Source organism: Myotis lucifugus, unplaced genomic scaffold (assembly GCF_000147115.1).
Source record: "Myotis lucifugus unplaced genomic scaffold, Myoluc2.0 scaffold_186, whole genome shotgun sequence".
Taxonomy (NCBI): Eukaryota; Metazoa; Chordata; class Mammalia; order Chiroptera; family Vespertilionidae; genus Myotis; species Myotis lucifugus.
The window spans coordinates 98,905-120,271 of record NW_005871234.1 but is presented as its reverse complement, the minus strand read 5'-3'; the positions used below and the strand labels follow the sequence as shown (position 1 = coordinate 120,271).

Below are 21,367 nucleotides of genomic sequence, written 5' to 3'. Positions count from 1 at the left end.
ATCATAACCTGGTGGAATTCCCCTCTGCCCGCTCCACCCCTGTCGCTTGATAGTCGTGAGCCCTGGCTCCGGTGGGCCCTCACTGCTGCTTGGCAATTATACTGTATTTCCAGCGTCTTCAGTCTCCCTCTCTCCTATTTCCCTTTTCTTACACAAACCCAGAACAACCCCACCGCCATCCTCACTCTGTTTACTTCCTATTTATACAGCAGAAAACTTCCTCAGGCTCCCAGCCTCCTGGCCCCCGTGAGCCCTAATTATTTTCTTAAAACATAGTTGGCATGCAATATGATAGTAGTTTCAGGTGTACAACATAGTAATTCAACACTTATATACCTTATGATGTGCTAACCATGATAAATCTAGTAACTATCACCATGCAACTTCTCCCTTCTCTTTACGGGGCCACCCTCATTCATCCCTTAAGCCTCAGCTTAAACACCACGCCCCCAGGAAGCCGTCTCTGACCTCCTGGTCTAGGCTGCTCCCTGTGGCAAACCACCGCACAACAGCACTTTTCCTTCTTCGCACCGTCGCAATTGTAAGAATAACATGAGGGTAATTACCTGTTTGGTGTCTGGCTAGCAATCAGGGGACAGTCCCAGGCCGACTCAGCCAGGCATTCCAGTGCATAGTAAGGGCCCCCCCAGGGTTGGTGTCCTGGGCATTGTCCTGGGCTTCCCAGTGTTCCTTCCCCGCAAGATCAGGCTAAGCCAGTGGTTCTCAATAAGGATAGTACTGCCCCCTAGGGGGCGTTTCGGGTATGATGATTTGGGATAGTTTTATTTTCACAATGATCCCTGGCTTTGCTCCTTTCCCCCACCACACCACACGTTGCCCTAGACCAGTGATGGCGAACCTTTTGAGCTCGGCGTGTCAGCATTTTGAAAAACCCTAACTTAACTCTGGTGCCGTGTCACATATAGAAATTTTTTGATATTTGCAACCATAGTAAAACAAAGATGTATATTTTTTATATTTATTTTATATATTTAAATGCCATTTAACAAAGAAAAATCAACCAAAAAAATGAGTTCGCATGTCACCTCTGACATGCGTGTCATAGGTTTGCCATCACTGCCCTATACTTTGGAGAGCGGCTACAGTGTTTGGACAGGTTCAAGCCTCGGACTAATGAGAGGGAACAGTCCTCTCATGGCCACGTGCAAGTCCCAGCTTGGGGGGCAGAGCCCTCCCAGCACAATTATAGCCAACAGCTATAGGTGTAAGCTTGAACCTATGGTCCGAACACATGGCCCCATGTGTCTGAGTGATGTGGGCTTGATAGAGTTCAGGTGCATGTAATTGAGTAGGCTCAAAACCCATGAGAATGCTGTAAACATCTTGACCACACCCTTACTTTGCCTTGTGGAATCTGGCTATAAAATAAAGACACGGCTTGTAATCCGTGGCGCTGTCACTAACTCTCCATCAGAGAGGACAGCATCCCACCCAGACCCAGTTTTTATTCTCTTGTCTGTCTTTTCTCCATCCTTCACCGCCCCCACTCAGGCTCACTGAACCTGGCTGAGCTGGCTCGGCACATAAGGCGCCCTGGGGCTGAGTATGTCATGGCCGTGCTGGCTCGCCACACCATACTTCTGCTGTCAGTCAGCACAGGAAGTCTGCAGGCGAACATTTCCAGTGAATCTTCCAAGGGACTTTTACAAACACTTGGCTTGTGTCCAAGGAGCAGGGGCTCCACACACCTGTTCTGTAAACCAGAAACGCAGCAGCTGGTGGCCTGGCTGCTGGACACTTCCTGAGGCTTCTTTTCCATCCCAACCTCCAAATTCCAGCCATGGCTGCTGCTCACTGCCCAGGACTCCTCCCTGATCAGACAGCTGCCTGTGCCCTGGGGGACATCATACCGGGGCCTAGTGCTCAAGGGGGCTTCCTCCCATGGGGACTTGTATCATGAATGCAGCTTTCATGGAGAGTGTGAGTGAGACCTCCACTGGTCCCCTTCCCATATGTTCTCTCCTTCTTCCACAGAAATTTTCCAAAGAGTTTTACGTGGACACATAAAAAGGCTACGTTTCCCAGCCTTCCTTGCAGCTGTGGTTATGAAAACAAGTGATGACCCATAGGATGTGAGCAGAAGGGATGTATGTAACTGCCTGGTTGTGTCCTTAGAGGGAAGGGGCACGCCTGCCCGAGTTACTATAGATTGCGATGGTGAGCCGCCACCAACCATGTTGTCAGCATGGGGACAGCAGAGCAACAAGCCAGAAGGACCTGGGGCTCTTGACAGCCTCGTGGGTCAGAACTTTACCAGCCAGGACTGCCTGCACATCAACTGTTATGTGAGTGAGAGAGACTATCGTGTTCACACCATCGTTAGTTAGGGCTTGTTAACAAACAGCCAGGTCTGTATCCTACCAAAAGCCACAGGTAAGAGCAGATCCCTGGCACCCCTGACAATGCCAGCCCCACTGTGGAGGTGATAGAGCTGACATAGGAGCCGCGTTGTGTAGCAAAGGGGAGAAGGGACCTGTTTTGAAGCTGAGTTTGCACAGCAAGCCGTTTTCACTTACGATGTCACGTTAACTTCAATGACATTTCATTGCTAATAGAAGTAGTGGGGGGACCGAAGCTCTCCCCCATCGCCCCATCGATGTAGTCACGGATAGGTGCTGACTGATAATCCCACGTGAGAGAAGACTGGCTGCCTGTTTTCCAGAGAGCCTAGGACAAAGGTCTCCAAGATTAAATGAAACACTGAACCTCGGATGCTCTCACTGGTGTCCCCTGGGGACACATCCAGTTCATAGCCCCGTTGTCTTGGACCAACACAATGTTTTATAACAATATTGTACTTGAATTAAATATTAGGAGATTTCCCATATAGATCTGGATTTTAGCTTCTCTTGAAAAAATCAGAGAAGCTGGCCCATGGACCCAAAGTCTCTGCCTAACACAGATCATCTGGCACCTGTGGCTGGAGCATTGCCCTTCTCAAGTCACCCCACTTGCCACCACTCACCCAATAGGCATGTGCTTTTCCTTCTGGCCTCATCTTAGTTATGCCACCTGCCAGGCTCCCATGGACATCTGGGTTTGTGACCCCTGTCCTCTTCTATCGCTCGTGGGGGTCCTACCTCCCTGACAGTCAAGGAAGAGGTACTTCTAACAGGGCCCCTTTTTGCTGTTGGAGTTGAGCCAGCCGGCCTGCTCGGGCTCAGGTCTCTGGTTTTCCCCCAAAGCCTGACGTTAGGTGTGCAAGAAGCAAACAAACCTTGCCCTTCTGCTCAACACCATTGACCATGAGGTGAACACTGCATGTGAGTTTACAGGATTCCTCAGGGCACATTTGCCAAAGTCCAAAACCTTCAAGGAGGATGGATGATCCAATGCATCCGTCTGCCCTCTCCCCTCACATTCATTGAAGAATATGTGTGCATGTATATACCTATCTATTCAACCAGGGAGGCTGAAGGGCACCTGCGTGTCCACCAGGGCCTAAAATGCATGCACAGGAAGCAGTGATCCTGGCTACAGCCATGATTATGTTTCTGCCCGGGAAGCACCGTCTCATAGTTCCAGGCTCCCGTCCAGTCCACCTTTTTCTGGCTGTGTGACCTGAGGCATGTGACTTGCCCTTTCAGAGTCTGCTTCCCCTTCTGTGAAATCAAGAGAATGACAGTTTCACACAGGTGTTTGGGAGGACCGAACCAAACACTAGCACAGTGCCTGGTGCACAGTAGGGGTAAAATAGATGGTAGAGCTCTTCCTGCTAACACTCATTCTAGTGAACCAATCTGGAAAGAGACTGGCATGCAGGAAGTAGAGAAAGAGAGTGAGTCGGCCTGGGGAGAGGGACTGAGGTTTGTGGGCCCTGTCACCGGAGAGATATTTGTTCCAAGGAAGTCCTAGCACCGTGGGGAGGGCCACGGGCAGCCATCAAGCAGATAAACAACTGCCTTTGGCTCAGAAGGGGCTGCTCCAGGAGGGGCAGCCAGTGGAGACAGGACCAGAGTCTGGGGACGCACTCACGACTTGGCCCATTGTACCCACTCTGGTAGGATAGTGGATGGACAAACAGCTGATGGTACGACTGACAAGGCAAAAAAGACAGTGCAAGGCTTCTTGGACGTGTGCAGTAACTAGTATGTATACAATACATGTTAACTATAATAATTATTATTATACTGAATATATATAATAGTAATAATAGTTAACATGTGTTGAGTGCCAGGCACTATTCAAAGTGCTTTATATGGAGAAACACAAACTCTTCAGAACCATTCTGAAGCAGGTACTATTATTATCAACACTTCACAAGTGAGGAGACTGAGACACAGCGTGGTTAAGTAATTGGCCTAAAGACACACAGCTGGAAAGGAGCAGAACTATTCAAAATCCAAGACCCCAGGCAGCCTGGGTTCAGAGTCAATGCTCTCAGCTACCATCTTTCTCTCCCTCTTGTTTGATGCTCTTGTCCCACTGGAATGTGACCAAGGCTACCAGCTATCTGCCCTCCTGAGCCCCTCCACCCAACTTCATACTGGACTGGCTAAGCCTGGAACCCAAGATTATACTGCCCCCTTCTGGATGCCCCAGAGTACCTGCCTTACCGATTGCAGGCTGCCCTCCTCAGTGCCCCATGCCCATGATCCTACTTATCAGACCCTGAACAGCCACCATGGGTCTGCCAGAGCCCTGTGAGATGGCCTGGCATGAGGGTAATGCCTAGAGGGGGCATTCTGGGCCAACTGATGACTGAATGGTCCCATGAGATCCAGAGCAGGTGATACAGAAGAGCGGAGACCCCTCTGAGATAAGAAAGAATCCTCTAGAGCAGTGGTTCTCAACCTTCTGGCCCTTTAAATACAGTTCCTCATGTTGTAACCCAACCATAAAATTATTTTTGTTGCTACTTCATAACTGTCATGTTGCTACTGTTATGAATCGTAATGTAAATATCTAATATGCAGGATGGTCTTAGGCGACCCCTGTGAAAGGGTCGTTCGACTGCCAAAGGGGTCGCGACCCACAGGTTGAGAACCACTGCTCTAGAGTCTAGACCAGAGAGCAAGAGTGAGGCTGCCTGTGCCCGGGAAAGACAGGGACTGAGTGGCAGTATAGACAGTGAGTGAGCTACGGCAGGATGTGAGCAGGCAACCTCAGATGGAGACTAGGCTCCAGGGTGTGAGCCAGACCTGGATTCAAATCCTGACCCTCCGCCCTACCCGGTTTGGTTCAATGGATAAAGTGTTGGCCCCCAAACAGAAGGGTCCTGAGTTCAGTTCCTACCCAGAGCACCTACCTTGGTTGCAGGCTCGATCCCCAGCCCTGGTCAGGGCATGTGTGGGAAGCAACCAATCAATGTGTCTCTCTCACATTGATGTTTCCCTCTCTGTCTCTCCCCTTCCCCTCCAATATCTCTAAAAATCAATTTTAAAAAATATCCTCTGGTGAAGATTAATGAAAAAAAATTTCCTGCCCCTCCCCCTTTACTTCTTGACTCTTGTAAATCAGAGCTAAGACTAGAGGGAGATGGTAGAGTTGGTAAAGACAAGAGCTCTGGAGCCAGATCCTGTGGACTTGCATCCCAACTCCACTACTTACTAGTATATAACATAAACTCTTTGTGCCTCAATTTTCTCATCTGTAAAATGGGGGTGATGATAGTTGCTACCAAATATGGTTGCTAGAAGGATTACGCATCTACATATATGTACTTTGATAAATTTAACTGGAATGTGATATAGCTCATAATACATAAGTTCTATTTAGAACAGTGGCAAGCAGCTAATAAGTATAACATCAGTTAAATATGCTTTTTTCATAGGATTGTTGGGAGGGTTTAAAGAAACAGCATCTGAAAATAGTACCTTGTTCATGCTTAACGAATACCCATCCTCTCTCCTTGTGATTAATACATTTTCAAAATCAGAATCCTCCATCTTTTGGTCATTTGTCTTACACTGTGTTCCCTGCAGCCTTGCACTCCCCCATGTTTGGCACCCCAACTACAGTCCTCCCCTGTGCTGGCTGTGGGTTTGCCCAGGGGTAGGCAGCACATGTTATGCTTTCCAAAGCACTTTCTTATCCATGAGCCATGAATGCTGATAAGAGAGGTACTGATGGCCCTAACTGGTTTGGCTCAGTGGATAGAGTGTTGGCCTGCGGACTGAAAGGTCCCAGGTTCGATTCTGGTCAAGGGCATGTACCGTGGTTGCGGGCACATCCCCAGTAGGGGGTGTGCAGGAGGCAGCTGATCGATGTTTCTCTCTCATTGATGTTTCTAACTCTCTATCCCTCTTCCTTCCTCTCTGTAAAAAATTAATAAAATATATTTTTTTAAAAGAGAGAGAGAGACTGAGGGCGGAAGTGGGGTCACTGTGAGCCCCTGCACTTCTCTGGGTCAATTTATCTGTGAAGGAGAATAATATCCCTGCCCTTTGACCTGTTGACAAAAGAATGTCCAGCCTTAAGGAAAATTCTTGTAAGAGTTTGAGCCAAACTGATGAGGACCGCAGAGAAGCAAAATCTCAACGGACTGAGAAAATATTCCAGAGAAAGTCAGTTTTACCGCTACAGACAAATCTCATTTCTCAAATGTCTCCCATCTGGATGGAACAATTCGGTTCTCCACCAAGTTGTTCACAGAAAAAAATGTCTCAGTTGTCAAACCAAACTTCGGTTTTTGAACTGACAACCATATCAGCTTGACAAGAGGCGTTTCTCAGGCAACAAACAAAGGAGAGAAGGTTTTTGTTGCTAGCAAAATTAACAATTAGCACAACTTTAAAATATAAAAAAGCCATCTAGAGTGCTAATGTTGCTAAGAGTGTGAAAGAAACAATGATCACAGACAGTTGAAGTGGTAGAAAAACTGTTGTTGATTTGGAAAAGCAGTTAGCCAGTGACAGCCATTTTCGGAGGCGATGACATAAGAAAAAACAAAGATGCTACATGCTGAACTGGAAGACATTCCTGGACCGAATGCTTAAAGTGACTTTGTTTAAGGCTAGTAGGGGGTGGTTTGATAAATTTAAGAAAAGAAGTGTTTATTTACAGATTAAACAGTACATTAGACATGTACTGTATATAAGAAAGGTTAAAACAGGGAATCATTTGGGGGTCTGGAACGGATTAATTCAATTTACATTATTTCTAATGGGAAAAAAAATGATTTGGTTTTTGGAATAAATCGAGTTTGAGAACCGAGGTTCCACTGTGTTTTATACATTATTTATACATTATAATCAAAGGAGGAGCCTTAAGGGGGGTTGCATGAAGTTCACTGGTGGTAGATTAGGGAGGCAGGAGAAAGCAAAGGGGGGATCTCTAGGACGGGATAAAGAGTGCAAGGGAGAGATACGCACTCTTATTACATTGTGGGTACAGGATAGTTAACATTTACAGCACATAGAGATGGTTGTGCCCTGAGGGGTTGTGAAAAGGAGACGACTTTGACATTTCAAAGGTATGTTACCTTAGATACAAAAAGACACAGACAGGCCCCCTTGAGGTAAAGACTGACCTTAGTCAAGGAAGTTCATGCCTGGGACGTGACTGCGCCATGACCCACTTTCAGTCAGGAATTTTTATGTTCATGCCATTCCATGTGGTTACTTTCGGTCTCTGAGTTTGTAAGGGCTCCATGCTGGCCTCCCCTCAGCTCGTCGGGTTTAGTCTGTGGACCTTTTTGGTCCACAGGCCTCACAAAGCTGTTGTGAGCAGGAAACGGATGTATGGGTGCACGGAGGAGACGAGGTGTCGTGTGGGATATTATCACCTGGTAGTCAAACCTGAAGAGCCTGGGGAGGCCAGGGGAGGGCCAGCCGGTGAGGAAGGCTTCCCAGAAGGGTGTTTTGCTCTGGGTAGTGTGTCCCTGAGACCAGCGCCTTCCCTGCAATCAGTCACCAACCTGGCCCTGGCAGGGAGAAGGAGGCCCGGCAGGCCTGAATGCCGCAGGGAGGCCAAATTTGGACATGGGCTAAGAGGTTGGCCAGTGCAGGAGGTGGAATGTGGCCAGGGCTGTGGGAGGGAGGGCCTGCATTCCCAGTGACTGCCTGACAGTGACTGTGATGACTTCGAGTGGGGGTTCCAGCCAGCCCCCGCCATAGAGAGGGCCCTCACAGTCAGCACAGAGAACGTTCTTTCTCCCCAGGGAAGGGGGAGCCCACGTCGAGGAGCCAAGCAGCAAAAAACAGGCAGGATCACAGACTGACATCAGGCAGATGGGGGAGGGGCTCAGTCAGAGACAGGGATGTGGATGGAGGATGGGAAAGACTGTTCCATAGACAGCGCTTGAGGCTGAAATAATGACGAGAGGAGCCAACACCAGCAGTACTTCCTGTGGGTGAAGTACTTCTGGGATAGAAAGTGCTTCCCCATTCATTATTCATTCGTTCCTTTCTCCTACGAGGGTTCTGAGCCTGCCTAGGTAGGGGGACCAGGGGGGTCATAAAGTGTGAGGCAGTGTGTGTGTAGGGGGGATACTGGAAGGTGGGGGTGTGATCAGGGAAGGTGGAGGAAAATCTGCACCCCAGAGGAGACAAGACCCCTAAGAACAGAGGCAGGGGCTCAAGGTGGGCTCTCTTAGGGTTCATCTGTGCACTGGACCGCCCGCTCCAAGTGCTGTGCACAAAGCCTGCTCAGCCCTTGAGTGAGAGACGGTGATGGGGGAGAGGTGCCGGAGGGAGAGGCAGCTGCTTAATGCACAGGGTGTCTGTCCTCCCTCCACAGCCTGAGAATATCCTCCCTCCCCTCAGCCACAGGGATATTGTCATACACATAGTGTTCCCTGGAGTTGTACAACATGGAGCCCAGGGCCCTTAGCCAGGCTGCAAGCTTGGGCCATGCAGGTGAGAAAACAGAGGGAGTGTGGAGGCCCCCATCCGTGCCCTTAAGCTCGTTTCCAGAGGCAGCTGTGGGAAACAGGGGAACAGGTCAAAGTGGCACGTTAGGAAAAACACACAGCTGGAGTGTCACCTCCAAACACAGCTGGAGGGTCACCTCTAATGCCCCTTCTGTCCCTCCTCCTGGTCTAGGCTGCTTTCCTGGCCGCAGGCCCAGGAGTGTGTGTGTGTGTGTGTGTGTGTGTGCCACAGCACCTCTGTGTGTGCTGTTGTGAACGCATGCCTGTGTTCTCTTAGTGTCCCTACTCCTTGGAACACTGCAGGTGTCACATGCACTCGCAGATGTGTATGTGTGGGAGCATGTGTGCACACAGGTACCTGGGAGCAGGGATTTCCAGGAGCTCATGAAACTGAAAGGGACCGGCTGATACTCTGAGTTCCAGGTGCCTGGGATGTAGCCCCTTCTCTAGGGAGACGGGGATGACTGTAATGGAGGCTGAGAGAATGCGCAGGTAGCTCTCACACTCCTGCCCCTGGTCCTTCTCCCACAGTTTGTCTCCAAACCCAAAGACCCGGCTGTGTAGCCCCAGCTCTGGCTTGGCCCTGAGGGTGGAGAGGAAGCTGATGGGCCCAGCCTTCACCTCCAGAAGGAAAGTCCTCATACCCACGAGGAGATCATCCATGGGAGATGCCAATCTGACGAGAGCTCCGGAAGCCCCCATCTGCTGACGGCGATACCACCCCCACAGGCTCCCGGCTAGGGGTAGGGGAAGAAAGTCCTTAGAGGTGGTGCTGGTGACAGTTGTTCCTGCTGCTAAATTTTCCCCATCCAGTGCCCAAAGCCAAGGTAGTGACCCCTGGGCTGGTGGGCGGTGCCGCTGCCCCAGTGGCTGTTGGCCTGCCCGCCTAGCCCGTGACTGAGATCCAAGGCCTCGGCCTGGGCCCCACGGGGAGAGCTGGGTTATAAATAGGCCTGGAACCGCCTTCCGGGGAGAGTCGGGGAGCCCGACAGCACAGTGCTTCGCAGCCCACCGCGCAGAGAGACCTGTGCTAAGAGATGCCGTCTGTGGAAAGAGACACTGCCCCGCCTTCCAGGCCCACCTCAGCCCCAACCTGGGCTCAGCTTCCGTCGGAGAAGCGCAGCTCAGCCACCGCTCCCTCCCTGCTGTTTCCCTTTGAGTCCCCAGGACATGTTTCTTTGCAGCCCCCAGAGTCAGCCTGGCCGGGGCGGTGAGTCTTGCCGGTCACGGAGGGCCGCGGCGTCCCCTGCCCGACCCCCGCCTCCTGCCGGCCGGGATCGCAGACCCCTCCTACCTGCAAACACCGCGGAGCAGTAGGCATCGCTGATGTCGGTGTCCGGGGTTCGCACATTCTCGGCGTAGAGGATGAAGACCCTCAGCATGACTGGCACGAGTTAGGGCCCTGGCCCCAGGGCGCGGAGAGGGCCGGGGAAGGGCGCGGCGAGGGTGCCTCCCTGGAGAGCGCGGCCCAGAGCACTGGCTCCCCTCGCAGACCTGCCCTAAAGAGGAGCAGCCAGGCCGGGCGGCTCCGAGGGGCGGCCTTCCGTCCCCGCTCCCGCTGCGCTGGCCCCGCCGCTCAGCGCGCCCTGGGGGAGCTCGGGGGCCTCCGCTCTTCCTCCACCTTCTCCGTCCTACCGGGCTCGGCTGGGCTGTAATTCAATGCTCCGGCCGCAGACTCTCCCCATGACACGGCATTTTGCACCTGGACGGCGAGCACGGGCTGGGCGGCGGCCGCGGTGGCCGGGCTGGACCAGCGCTCCCGGCGGGCGCTGTGAGCAGCCAGCTCTCCCTCCTGGACCGGCCGGAGGCTCGGCCCCGCCCCTGACCTTCCACCTCCGGCCGAGCGCGGAGCTGAGCTCGTCGCCTCCTCCGGGCCCAGGGATGCCAGCACTCACTCCCCCACCGAGCCCAGCCGCCGGGACCGCCCTGGGCAGCGAGATCCGGGGCCAAGCTGGGAGCAGGCGCTGGGCTGAGGAATTTCATTGACAAGAAGCGCCGGCTGCCTGTGAAACTTTGCTCCCTCTTTTCTGGTTGTAAAAGCAACACATGCTATTTTTCACACACACACACACACACACACACACACACACGCACACACGCAAGAAATCTCTGAGTCTAGAAAAAAATAGCATTAACATCTGGATTTTTACCAATCCAGGCTTTTTCCTGTGAATGTACATATATATGTGTGGAAGTTACATTATTTATTATATATCTGAGATCTTGTCCTGCTATTTCATGTAACATTTTCTCACATCATTAAAAATCCTTCATTCACAAATTTCTCAAGAGCTACCTGATTTTCTACCATTAGAATGGACTAGATTCGCAAAGCTTTCTCCTGTTGTTACACACTTAGTAGTTAGGCTCTTCCCAGTTTCTCACTATTGTAATAGTGAGAAGTAATTTTTATATGGCAAATAAAAAATGTTATATTACTTGGATTATAAAACTTGGATTAAAAAAAACAAACCCTATCTCAGTCCCCCTCTGCTAGTTCCTCAGATTGGATTCCTAGCCCTGGAGAAGGACATGCCTTTTTTTAGGTCCCAGTACCTATTGCTAAACTGCTTTCCCGGAGCCATGCAGATCCGCAGGCCCAGCAGTTGGGTGACTCACCTTCTAAAGAGAGCTACATGGATGCTTGCGCAGCTGTCAGCAAAACTTCTCCTCCATCTGCCCCTCACAGGCACCCAGGGCAGGAAGGGTCAGCAGCTGGCAGGGCTGGTTTGGCTCCATGAGGAGGTACTAGGAGGGGGAAACATTCCCCCAAGGTATGTAATTATTTTTTTAAATCATCACCCGAGAATTTCTGTTGCTTTTTAGAGAGTGAAGGGAGAGGGAAATACAGAGAGAAACACTGATGTGAGAGAGACACATTGATTGGTTGCCTCCCAGAGCAGGGCCAGGGTCAAGCTTGCAACCAAGGTAGGAGGCACGTGCCCTTGAGCAGAATCAAACCTGGGACCCTTCAGTCCGTAGACCCATGCTCTATCCACTGAGCCAAGCCAGCTAATGGGGGTCTGTAATTTTAAGATCAGGATAGCAAACATTTCCTGTGGTCACTTATGCTTTTGTTGCAATCTGTGCCTCCTCTTTTATTTGTCTCTAGCACAGTATGTGATGGGGGAGAGGAAAAGGGAGGGGTAAATGTAATCATTCATTTGACAGGTATGTATCAAGTCCTACAACATGCCAAGCACCATTCTAGGGGACGGAGACTTAATGGCGAGGACAAGTAACATGGTCACTGTTATGGGCTGAATTGTGTCCCCCTAAAATCCAGATGTTGAAGCCCTTAACCCCAGTTAGGAATGTGACGGTATTTGAAGATACGGCCATTAAATGGTGATTACGTCGTTAAAAACAAGGCTGTTCGAGTGGGTTCTAATTCAATCTGATGGGTGTTCTTATCAGAAGAGGAAATTTGGACACACAAAGAGACACCAGAAATGTGCTCACACAGAGGAAAGACCATGTGGACACAGTGAGCCATGGAGAGAAGCCTCAGAAGAAACCAAACCTGCCAACCAACAACTTGATCTTAAATTTCTAGCCTCCAGGCAGTGCGACAATAAATGTCTATTGCTTAAGTCACCCAGTGTGTGAGCTTTTGTTATGGCAGCTTGAGAAAACTAATACAGCCCCTGGCTTCAAGAAGTTTCCACTTCAGTAGAGGAAACTGATACCTATGAAATAACCAAGCCAATCACGACCATTACAAACCTGTATGTGTACTAAGGACAGAAAATGGGTGGGTGTGAGAGCAGATAGCAGGGACTCAGGGACACTGACAGCTATTTCAGATGAGATCAGAAGGCCAATTTGGAGTTCACTGGACAAGACTGAGGTTGGATCAGAGAGGACAAGTGTGTTCTAAAGAGAAGGAAGGGAGTGCTCTGGGTCAAGGCCCTGGGAAGAGTGAGGAAAGAACATCGTGACTACAGTGCCGATTGGGAGGGTGGAGGAGGTGAGGCTGGACAGCAGCGGTTTTCAACCCTTTTCATCTCATGGCACACATAAACTAATCACTAAAATGCTGTGGCACAACAAAAAATATATTTTGGCCGATCTGACAAAAAATAAGTACAATTTTGATTCATTCACACCAGACAGCTATTGTTATGTTGGCTGTCTTTTTTATTTATTTATTTAATTTGACAATCTAAGGGAAAAGAGGTCAGTGTCCCTAACTAAATAGGTACTGAGTGTTTTAAAAATTCTTGTGACACCCTGATTGAAAATCGCTGCTACAGAGAACCAGCGGGGCCTATGGGAAGCTACCCAAGGCCTGCTAAGTCCATAGGAATAATAAGAACCAACTTACTTTTCAAAAGCTCCCTCTGGCTGCTTTTTTGGAGAATGAAGTGCAAAGAGGCCAGAGTAGAGGTGAAGAGACCAGTTAGAAGCTACAGCAGAGGGTCAAGGTGAGACGTGATGATGACTTGGCCTGGGATGGGGAAAGTGGGATGGAGCTAATAGAGCTGCAGGGAGTAAGAGGGGCATTCTGCAGACCAGGTGGAGTAGATCAAATATCTTGCTGCTTCACTTGGCCATTATGTGTTGCTGGATAAAGTGATTGACTAATTGATTCATTCACTCATTCATTTAACCAAGATTTATAGGGTGCTTTGTGGCAGAAGTTTGTCAGATTCAAGTTTTAGAGAAAGGTACCAAGTAGGGAGTCAAATTTAATTTCACTGGGAAGAAGGGCAAGGTCCTATTGATCTAGGGAAAGCCCAAATTATAGTCTATTTAAAAAAATATATTTTTTATTGATTTCAGAGAGGAAAGAAGAGGGAGGGAGAGAGCGATAGAAACAGCACTGATGAGTGAGAATCATTGATCACTGCCTCCTGCATGCCCGGGTTGGGGCTCAATCCCCAGAAGGGGGCATGCAGGAGGCAGCAATCAATGATCAATGGAACCTAACAGTGACCTCTTGGCTCATAAGTCAATGCTCAACCACTGAGCCACACCATTCAGGCTGGTCTATTTTTAAAGTACAGTTTGACTCTATTCAGATGCATAAAGTAATATGAACCTGCTCTAAGGCAGAGCTAAAATTGGATCTAAGAAGCACGTAGCTGTTTGCAAATATGGTGTGACTAAAGTGGTTTGAAAAGAACCAGTCTTCTTTATAAGTTAAGTATCCCCCTCACAAGTTCTCTGCATCACTTATTCACATGGTAGGTTCTCTTCAAATTCTTCATGCACAGAGCCCCATCTGTTCAGAAATGAGCCCCAGTGAGAAGGCACCTGATTTCATTCCTCTGTATGTAGGACGTGTTTGGGGTGTCTTCTCTACTTAAAAGAACCACGTTCTCTGAGACCACCCCTGGCAACAGGAAAAGACATCTGATTCAAGCTGAACCAATCTGACGATCTCTCCCAGGAATCTGGAATTGAGTCTGAGAGCTGCTAGCCTATGTTTGGCTGGAGCTGGGATGAATAAAACTGGGGGCTCAGAGGAGCCACATGCATGGAATGGAGAATGTTCTGGAGTCAGAGAAAACGAGATCATAAGCAGGAGATGGGGTGGAAGGAACAGAGAGAAAGGTTGTTCCTGGATCCCATTCCTCTTGAGTCTATGAATTCTGAGAGATGGCCTTTGCCGGAAGCCGGTCCATCCTTGCTGCTTGACACAGTCGCTGCAGGAAAGAAACATCTGCACAGCATATGTTTCAATGGACCTGGCGTATATAGCATACTGTTCTTAATATGTTTGCTCCCTTTAGCGCCATGTGTTTTAACCAAGGTCACCTCTCCGAGAAAGGTTGTTTCCCCAGGTGGGGATTTTTCCCTGAGGTTAGGGAGGGGATACAACCCCTTAATTAAGTGCCAGGCGGGTAGTTAAGCTACATAATCTTTACTCCCTGGAATGGAGATAAGAAACGCCCTAACCTTTGTAATAGAAATTGACAGGATTAAGATCTCTCCCAGGAATCTGGAATTGAGTCTGAGAGCTGCTAGCCTATGTTTGGCTGGAGCTGGGATGAATAAAACTGGGGGCTCGGAGGAGCCACATGCATGGAATGGAGAATGTTCTGGAGTCAGAGAAAACGAGATCATAAGCAGGAGATTCTTCGCCGACTCCGTCCACACCTTTGGGGACCCCTGGACCCGCTGGGGTTGGACCCCAGCAGGCCTTGAGGGTGGTGGTCATTTGGGGCTCTCAGCTTTCTCCCTCTCCTTCATAAAACACCTTCTCCCCACTCCTCATGAGCAGTTTTGGGGAGCAGAGGTGCCTGCTTCTCTCTATGGAAGTTTCAGAGTCAAGTTTCTCCCCATCACTGTGCAGCATGGCCCAGACTCAGCCAGTCAACCACTCTCCCGGATTTGAAGTAAGTCCTTAAGGAGCTTCAGGAAGTTAGATGTGGCAGCCGCAGTGACTGCCAGGGACCAGCCTGTTCCTGCTGTGGCTCCTGCTGCCCTGAGTCCTGTCCATTTCCTACTGGAGGCTGCCATTCTGTGAGCCCCCAAACCTCTCTTGTAATCCTCTTTTGCCTCAGATGTCAAGGCTCGGCTGCTATTGCTAGCAGCCAAGAATCCAACTGACTAGTCTTTCTAGTGGATCCCTTCATATTTTGCTTCAGGTAACTTGAAGCATAGTTCTGTTTCTTGCTATAAAAGAACCTCATTATGACATTCAAGATGTATTAAGCATCACTAGCATCTTATATTTCTCCTGGGGGTTATGTTTGGGATCAGTCCATGAAGGAAGAGAGGAAGTGAAGAGTATAAGGAGTTAGAGCTCTGATGTAACCCAGAAAACACCTCAGAGGTGAGGTGTGTGTTTTATTGTCAGGGCAATTTTTATGGGCTGGGGTCCATCTTTTACTTGGGGCATCATGAGAATAACCAGGGCGGCTACGTGTGTATGCCACGCAGGTAGTATACTGAACAATGAGTGACACATGGTGACCCTCCTAGACTATGGCAGCATCAAAGTCAGGATCTCTAGCCGGAGGAAATAAACAGGCAGGCAGCTTCATCTCAGGAACTCCCTAGAAATGAATTCTACTCTATAGATAGCCTGGCCAACCTGCAGAAGGTATAGATCTTCATGTAGTTAAATTTATTAGTCCTTTCCCTGTGGCTTCTACCTTTGTTGGCTTGATTAAATTCCCTGCCTCATCCCAAAGTTATAAAAGGACTTACATAAATTTATCTAGAGCCCTGACTGGTTTGGCTCAGTGGATAGAGCGTTGGCCTGCAGATTGAAAGGTCCCAGGTTCGATTCCAGTCAGGGGCATGTACCTTGGTTGCAGGCACATCCCCAGTGGGAGGTGTGCAGGAGGCAGCTGATCAATGTTTCTCTCTCATCGATGTTTCTAACTCTCTCTCTCCCTTCCTCTCTGTAAAAAATCAGTAAAATATATTTTTAAAAAATTTATCTAGATTTGCTTAGATTTTACCTCTATTTACCAGTTGAGTTTGTTCAATTCTTAAAATTCTCTCAGGTTACAGTTTGTTTCTCTTCTGGAGAAGAAAAGAAGTAAGTAGAGCACTTTCCAACTTTGGCAATTTACAGAAATATTACTTAAACCAAGGTCAATACATTTTCGTTTCTGTGAGCTCAGGTCTTCCGGGACCATATGCCTGTGTTCTGGGCGGAGGAATCTGGTGGGTCACGATGTACAGGGGCAGAAGTGGGGTGGGAACAGTGTTAGATCCCAGTTACCACCTGACCGCTGACAGATTTAACATCTCTGAGCTGTGGTTTCCTCGTCTGTAAGGTGAATATAATCAGTGTATGGTGAGGATAAAATGAAAGTAAAATGTATGCAAAGCACTATTTTGGGGTCTTCCAGAATCAGGGGTGCCTCTCTTCTCTGGCCTAGATAAGATTTTTATTTTTATCATAGCTGGTAAGAAATTACAGCACATCAAGATATAGAAGCTGATCAAAATATTTTATTTATTCCTTATTTCCTATGAAATCCCAAAATGTCCACTACTTTTCTGCCCTCTGCTTAAAGTGAGGTTCTTTAATTCTCTCTATGGTCCAGGGTTAGGGGGGTGGGCTTCTCTTGCTTGATCTTTGGGGGCTGACAACACAGGGTACCTACTTCCCACAGCCAAGTGTGGCAGGCAGAAAAATGCCTCCACAAAGATATGTTCACTTCCTAATCCCCAGAACCTGTGAATATTACTTTAGATGGCAAAACCATGTGATGAAGTTAAGGATCTAGAGGAGGCATTTATTCTGGATTATTGCATTGGGCCCTAGATGCAATCACTTGTATTCTGGTCAGAGAGGCAGAGGGAAATGAGGCAAACAGAGAAGGCGATGCGAACATGGAGGCAGCAGATTGAAGTGATGGGGCCACAGGTCAAGGAATGCTGGGCAGCCAACAGACTAAGAGGCAAGGACTGGATTCTCCCCCAAAAGCCTTTGGGGGGAGTGTGGCCCTGCTGACACCTTAATCTTGGACTTTTGGCCTCCAGAACTGCAGAAGAATCAAGTTATTGTTTTAATCGCCACATTTGTGACAACTGGTTGGAGCAGCCATAAGAAACTAATAGACCAAGCCTCTGTCAGCGCAACTGAGAAATCAAGAGACACATTTTGATACTGATTTCCAATAGAAAATAGAAAGGAAAAAAGCAACAGATTTTTTTTACCAAGAGATCATCTGAACACCCGACATGATTTTTTGGTGAAGCTTGCTAAGAACCACCGACCCTGGTCACACTCTGGTCACCCCATCTGCTTCCCCTGAGAAGAAAAACTCCTGGGAGTGTCAGTGTCAATTTCTTATGGAGGGGGCCTTCCTGAGAACCTACCATAATAAACATTCAGTAAACACTCCATGAATAGACAAGTATTTATTTTTGTCTGTTCAGGCCTGGCTGCTGATACAGCAGAAAGGAGGGCTGAAGTTCCTCTGGTCTGAAGTTACCCCCTGAAAGCCCTGCCCCTGAGCAGGGAGTGGAGAGTGGCCTGACTGCTGAACTGCAGGGTGAATGCTTTGGGACTAATGCAGGAGGGTCCATTTGCTGCATAGTCCTCCTTTTGAATTAATTCTAGAGGATGAGGCGTCTCTAGACAGGATGATGAAGTGTGTGCACATGCACACAGGCTGGGAAAGACAGAAGGAAAAGCAATCTCATGCGTCTGAGGAAGCAGGAAGATCCAAATGAAGGTGATGGAGTGAAGGGCAGAACAGGAATTAAACTTTTTCTGAAGCGAGATGATCTCATCTCCTGGAAGAAGTCACAACATCCCAGGATGCACCAATCTTAGCAAATGTGAGGAAATCTGTTCCGGGCCCCAGTAGGGGGCAGAGTCAGGTCCTGGTGATGGATGGGTCTCTGCTAAGGTGCAGGATGAGGGCACAGGCAGGGCTGATGCAGATGAAGGGGAGCAGGTCAGAGTGGTCCCTGCTGTGTCTCAGGGCGGAGATGAGCCAGAGAGCTTCCTGAGGCTCACATACCAAAGGATTCCGTCAACTCAGGAGGAGATACCACCAGAAAACGCCTAGAGAATATTCCCAGGAGTTAAGAGGGCAATAAATGGTGGCATTCCCAGTGTTTCTTCTTTGGCACTTTGAAAATGAAAGGAAAGTGGATATTTGACTTATCAAGTTTCTTGGTGTGGCCAATTGAAGGTCTCCTGCATCAGAAATCTTCCTGTAAAAAATAGAGACACCAAGAGCCCCTGCACTCCTAGACCTACTGAATCAAAATCTCTGCAAATGGCCCAGGACTCTGGCTTTTAAAGCTTCCCAGTTATGCAGACCAAAGACCATGAACACTGACATAGGTGTTGTCAAAGAACAGGCTTCAGCTCTCTGGATCATAATCTAAGACGCCAGATGAAAGCACTCGTGAGTCCAGGTGGAGTACATTTCAGCAAGGACTGAGAAGTCTTGTTTGTCTGGAAATTGGCATTAAGTGGGAAAACACAGCATTGGGAGGAGTGGGGAGAAGATGAGGGATATAATATTCAGCTAAAAACTGGAAAACCAGTAGGACTAGAAAAGAACAATGGCAGCAGTGTAAAGGGATGACTCTGGAGTTGGACCCTCGATTCAATCCTTAGATCTCTTCACTAGCTCTATGGTCTTGGGCAAGTTACTTTATCTTCCTGAGTCTCCGTTTTCTTATCTGTAAAGTGGGGACTATAAATATATCTGCCTCATAGGACAAGTGCTTTAACTCTATGACAACTTGACTGATCTAAGAGATGCCCAGCTAGCTGGTAAAATATTACTTCTGCATGTGACTGTGATAGTGTTTCTGAATGAGATTACCATTGGAATCAGTAGGTTGAATGAAAATCACCCTCACAATGCAGGTGGGCATCATCCAATCTTTTGAGGACCTGAACAGACTGAGTAAACACAGCAGAGGAAGGATGGATTTGCTCTCTGCTTGAGCTGGGACATCCATCTTCTCCTGCCCTCAGACACTACTGGTGTTCCTGGTTCTTGGGCCTTCAAACTTGGACCAGGACTTACACCATCAGCAACCTACTCTCCCACTCCACCCATTCCACCCTAATTATCTTGGGTTGGGACTGGAACTACACCACCAGCTTTCTGGGCCTCCAGCTTGCAGAAGGCAGATAATGGGATTTCTCAGCGTCCATAATCCAAGAGCAATCCCTCATAATAAACCTCTGCATTTATATATATCCTACTGGTTCTATTTCTCTGAGGAAATTTTTAAAAAAAATATATTTTATTGATTTTTTTTACAGAGAGGAAGGGATAGGGAAAGAGAGTTAGAAACATCAATGGGAGAGAAACAAACATTGATCAGCTGCCTCCTACACACTCCCCACTGGGTATGTGCCCGCAACCAAGGTACATGCCCTTGACTGGAATCGAACCTGGGACCCTTGAGTCTGCAGGCTGATGCTCTATCCACTGAGCCAAACCAGTTAGGGCTGAGGAAATTTTACTAATAGTGCTTGACATACATTATATGTGCCTGGTGAACATTCAATAAATATTAGGTATTATTATTAGTATTGTTATCATTGGAATGTGTAACTAGTATTTCATAGAATTAAAACTTTAGAAATGAAACCATAGATATTTATGGTCTCTAACATCTGTAAAAATGTTGTAAGCTTAGAACATTCAGGCTGCTATAACAAAATAACATAGACCTCTCACTACATCCTCATGCAGTGGAAAGGGGCTAGGAATCTCTCTGGAGCCTCTTTTATAAGGCACTCATCCCATTCATGAGGCTTTCACCCTCATGATCTAAGCACCTATCAAAGGTCCTACCTACTAATACTATCACCTTTAGGGGTTAGGATTTCAACATATGAATTTGAGGGGCCACAAACATTCAGACTGCAATAAAAGCATTTGAGGTTTTAATAGAAGGGGTATTTATAACAATCCAATAAAGTGATGAAAGATACTCCTTGTTCAAGGAAGCATAACAACCAGAAGGCAGGAGACTACAGATTAAGAAAATATATCTCTGCATAGAAATCCTCATCAAGACTCATGCAAGAAAGGCTCTATATGGGTATTATAGGGGAAGGAAAAATGAGAATGATGATTCTAGTGCAAGGGCCAGCTGAGGTGATGAAGACAGACTTGCATTCTCTGGACATTAAGGGAAGTTACACTAGCTCAAAGACAAGCATCTGGTAATGTTTTGACTTATCTAAGGAACAATCCCATCTCTCAGAAAGAAATCTGCCCTAACCGGTTTGGCTCAGTGGATAGAGCATCGGCCTGCAGACTCAAGGATACTAGGTTGGATTCCGGTCAAGGGCATGTACCTTGGTTGCAGGCACATCCCCAGTAGGGGGTATGCAGGAGGCAACTGATCGATGTTTCTCTCTCATCGATGTTTCTAACTCTCTATCCTTCTCCCTTCCTCTCTGTAAAAAAATCAATAAAATATATTTTTTTTTAAAAGAAGAAATCTGCTACATGGAACCTAATCCTGACCAAGAAAGAACTGGTTGGAAAAGCAAGGGCAGAAGGGAAACCTGGAAGAATCTTCAGGATGGATGCTGGCCAGGGTGATGACCAGCTTTCAAGACCCAAACACTGTGATTTTCCACAACATGCTGTATTAACCAGGCTCACCCCGAGCCTAGGAAATCTATTTAATTGCCTGACCCTGGCAAATACCCACCCCTTCCAAAAGCTTTCTTTCTATAGAGTCAGCTGAGGACAACCTCTTGAGAAAACCAGGACTGAACCATAGGCCCTGCTGAGACAGCAGGACAAAGCATGATGCAGTGTTTCCTACCCAGAGTCACAGTACTTCACAACTGCTCTTCTCTTGGCCAGTCATTGCCCAATGTCTGACCCAGAAATCAGATCCTACAGACACCAACATGTGAGGACTCTTTCCCCTCCAAGGTGATCCCCTTTAAACCTAGGCCCTGAGGTCAATCTTTATTCATATTCAAATCTCTTAGTTTTACAATTGGGTACTTGTCAGAGCACCTCAGTTTGTTACACCCAGCATAAAATATAATGGGAGGGTTAAAAAAAAGTCATACCAAATGCTTGCTGTAGTCCCAACGTCTGTATCTGGTAACAAGGC

The 21,367-nt window shown here is 48.1% G+C and overlaps 1 protein-coding gene across 1 annotated transcript in view; it reads right to left on the bottom strand.

The window, feature by feature from the left end:
* DYSF (dysferlin) overlaps positions 1 to 10,611 on the bottom strand; it is a 200,418-nt gene extending 189,807 nt beyond the window's left edge. Inside the window, exon 1 of the mRNA XM_006096805.3 lies at positions 10,128 to 10,611. Coding sequence (XP_006096867.1) covers positions 10,128 to 10,215 — 88 coding nt within the window. The 5' untranslated portion in view covers positions 10,216 to 10,611. The remainder of the gene's footprint in view (positions 1 to 10,127) is intronic.
* Between the last annotated feature and the right edge of the window lie 10,756 nt (positions 10,612 to 21,367).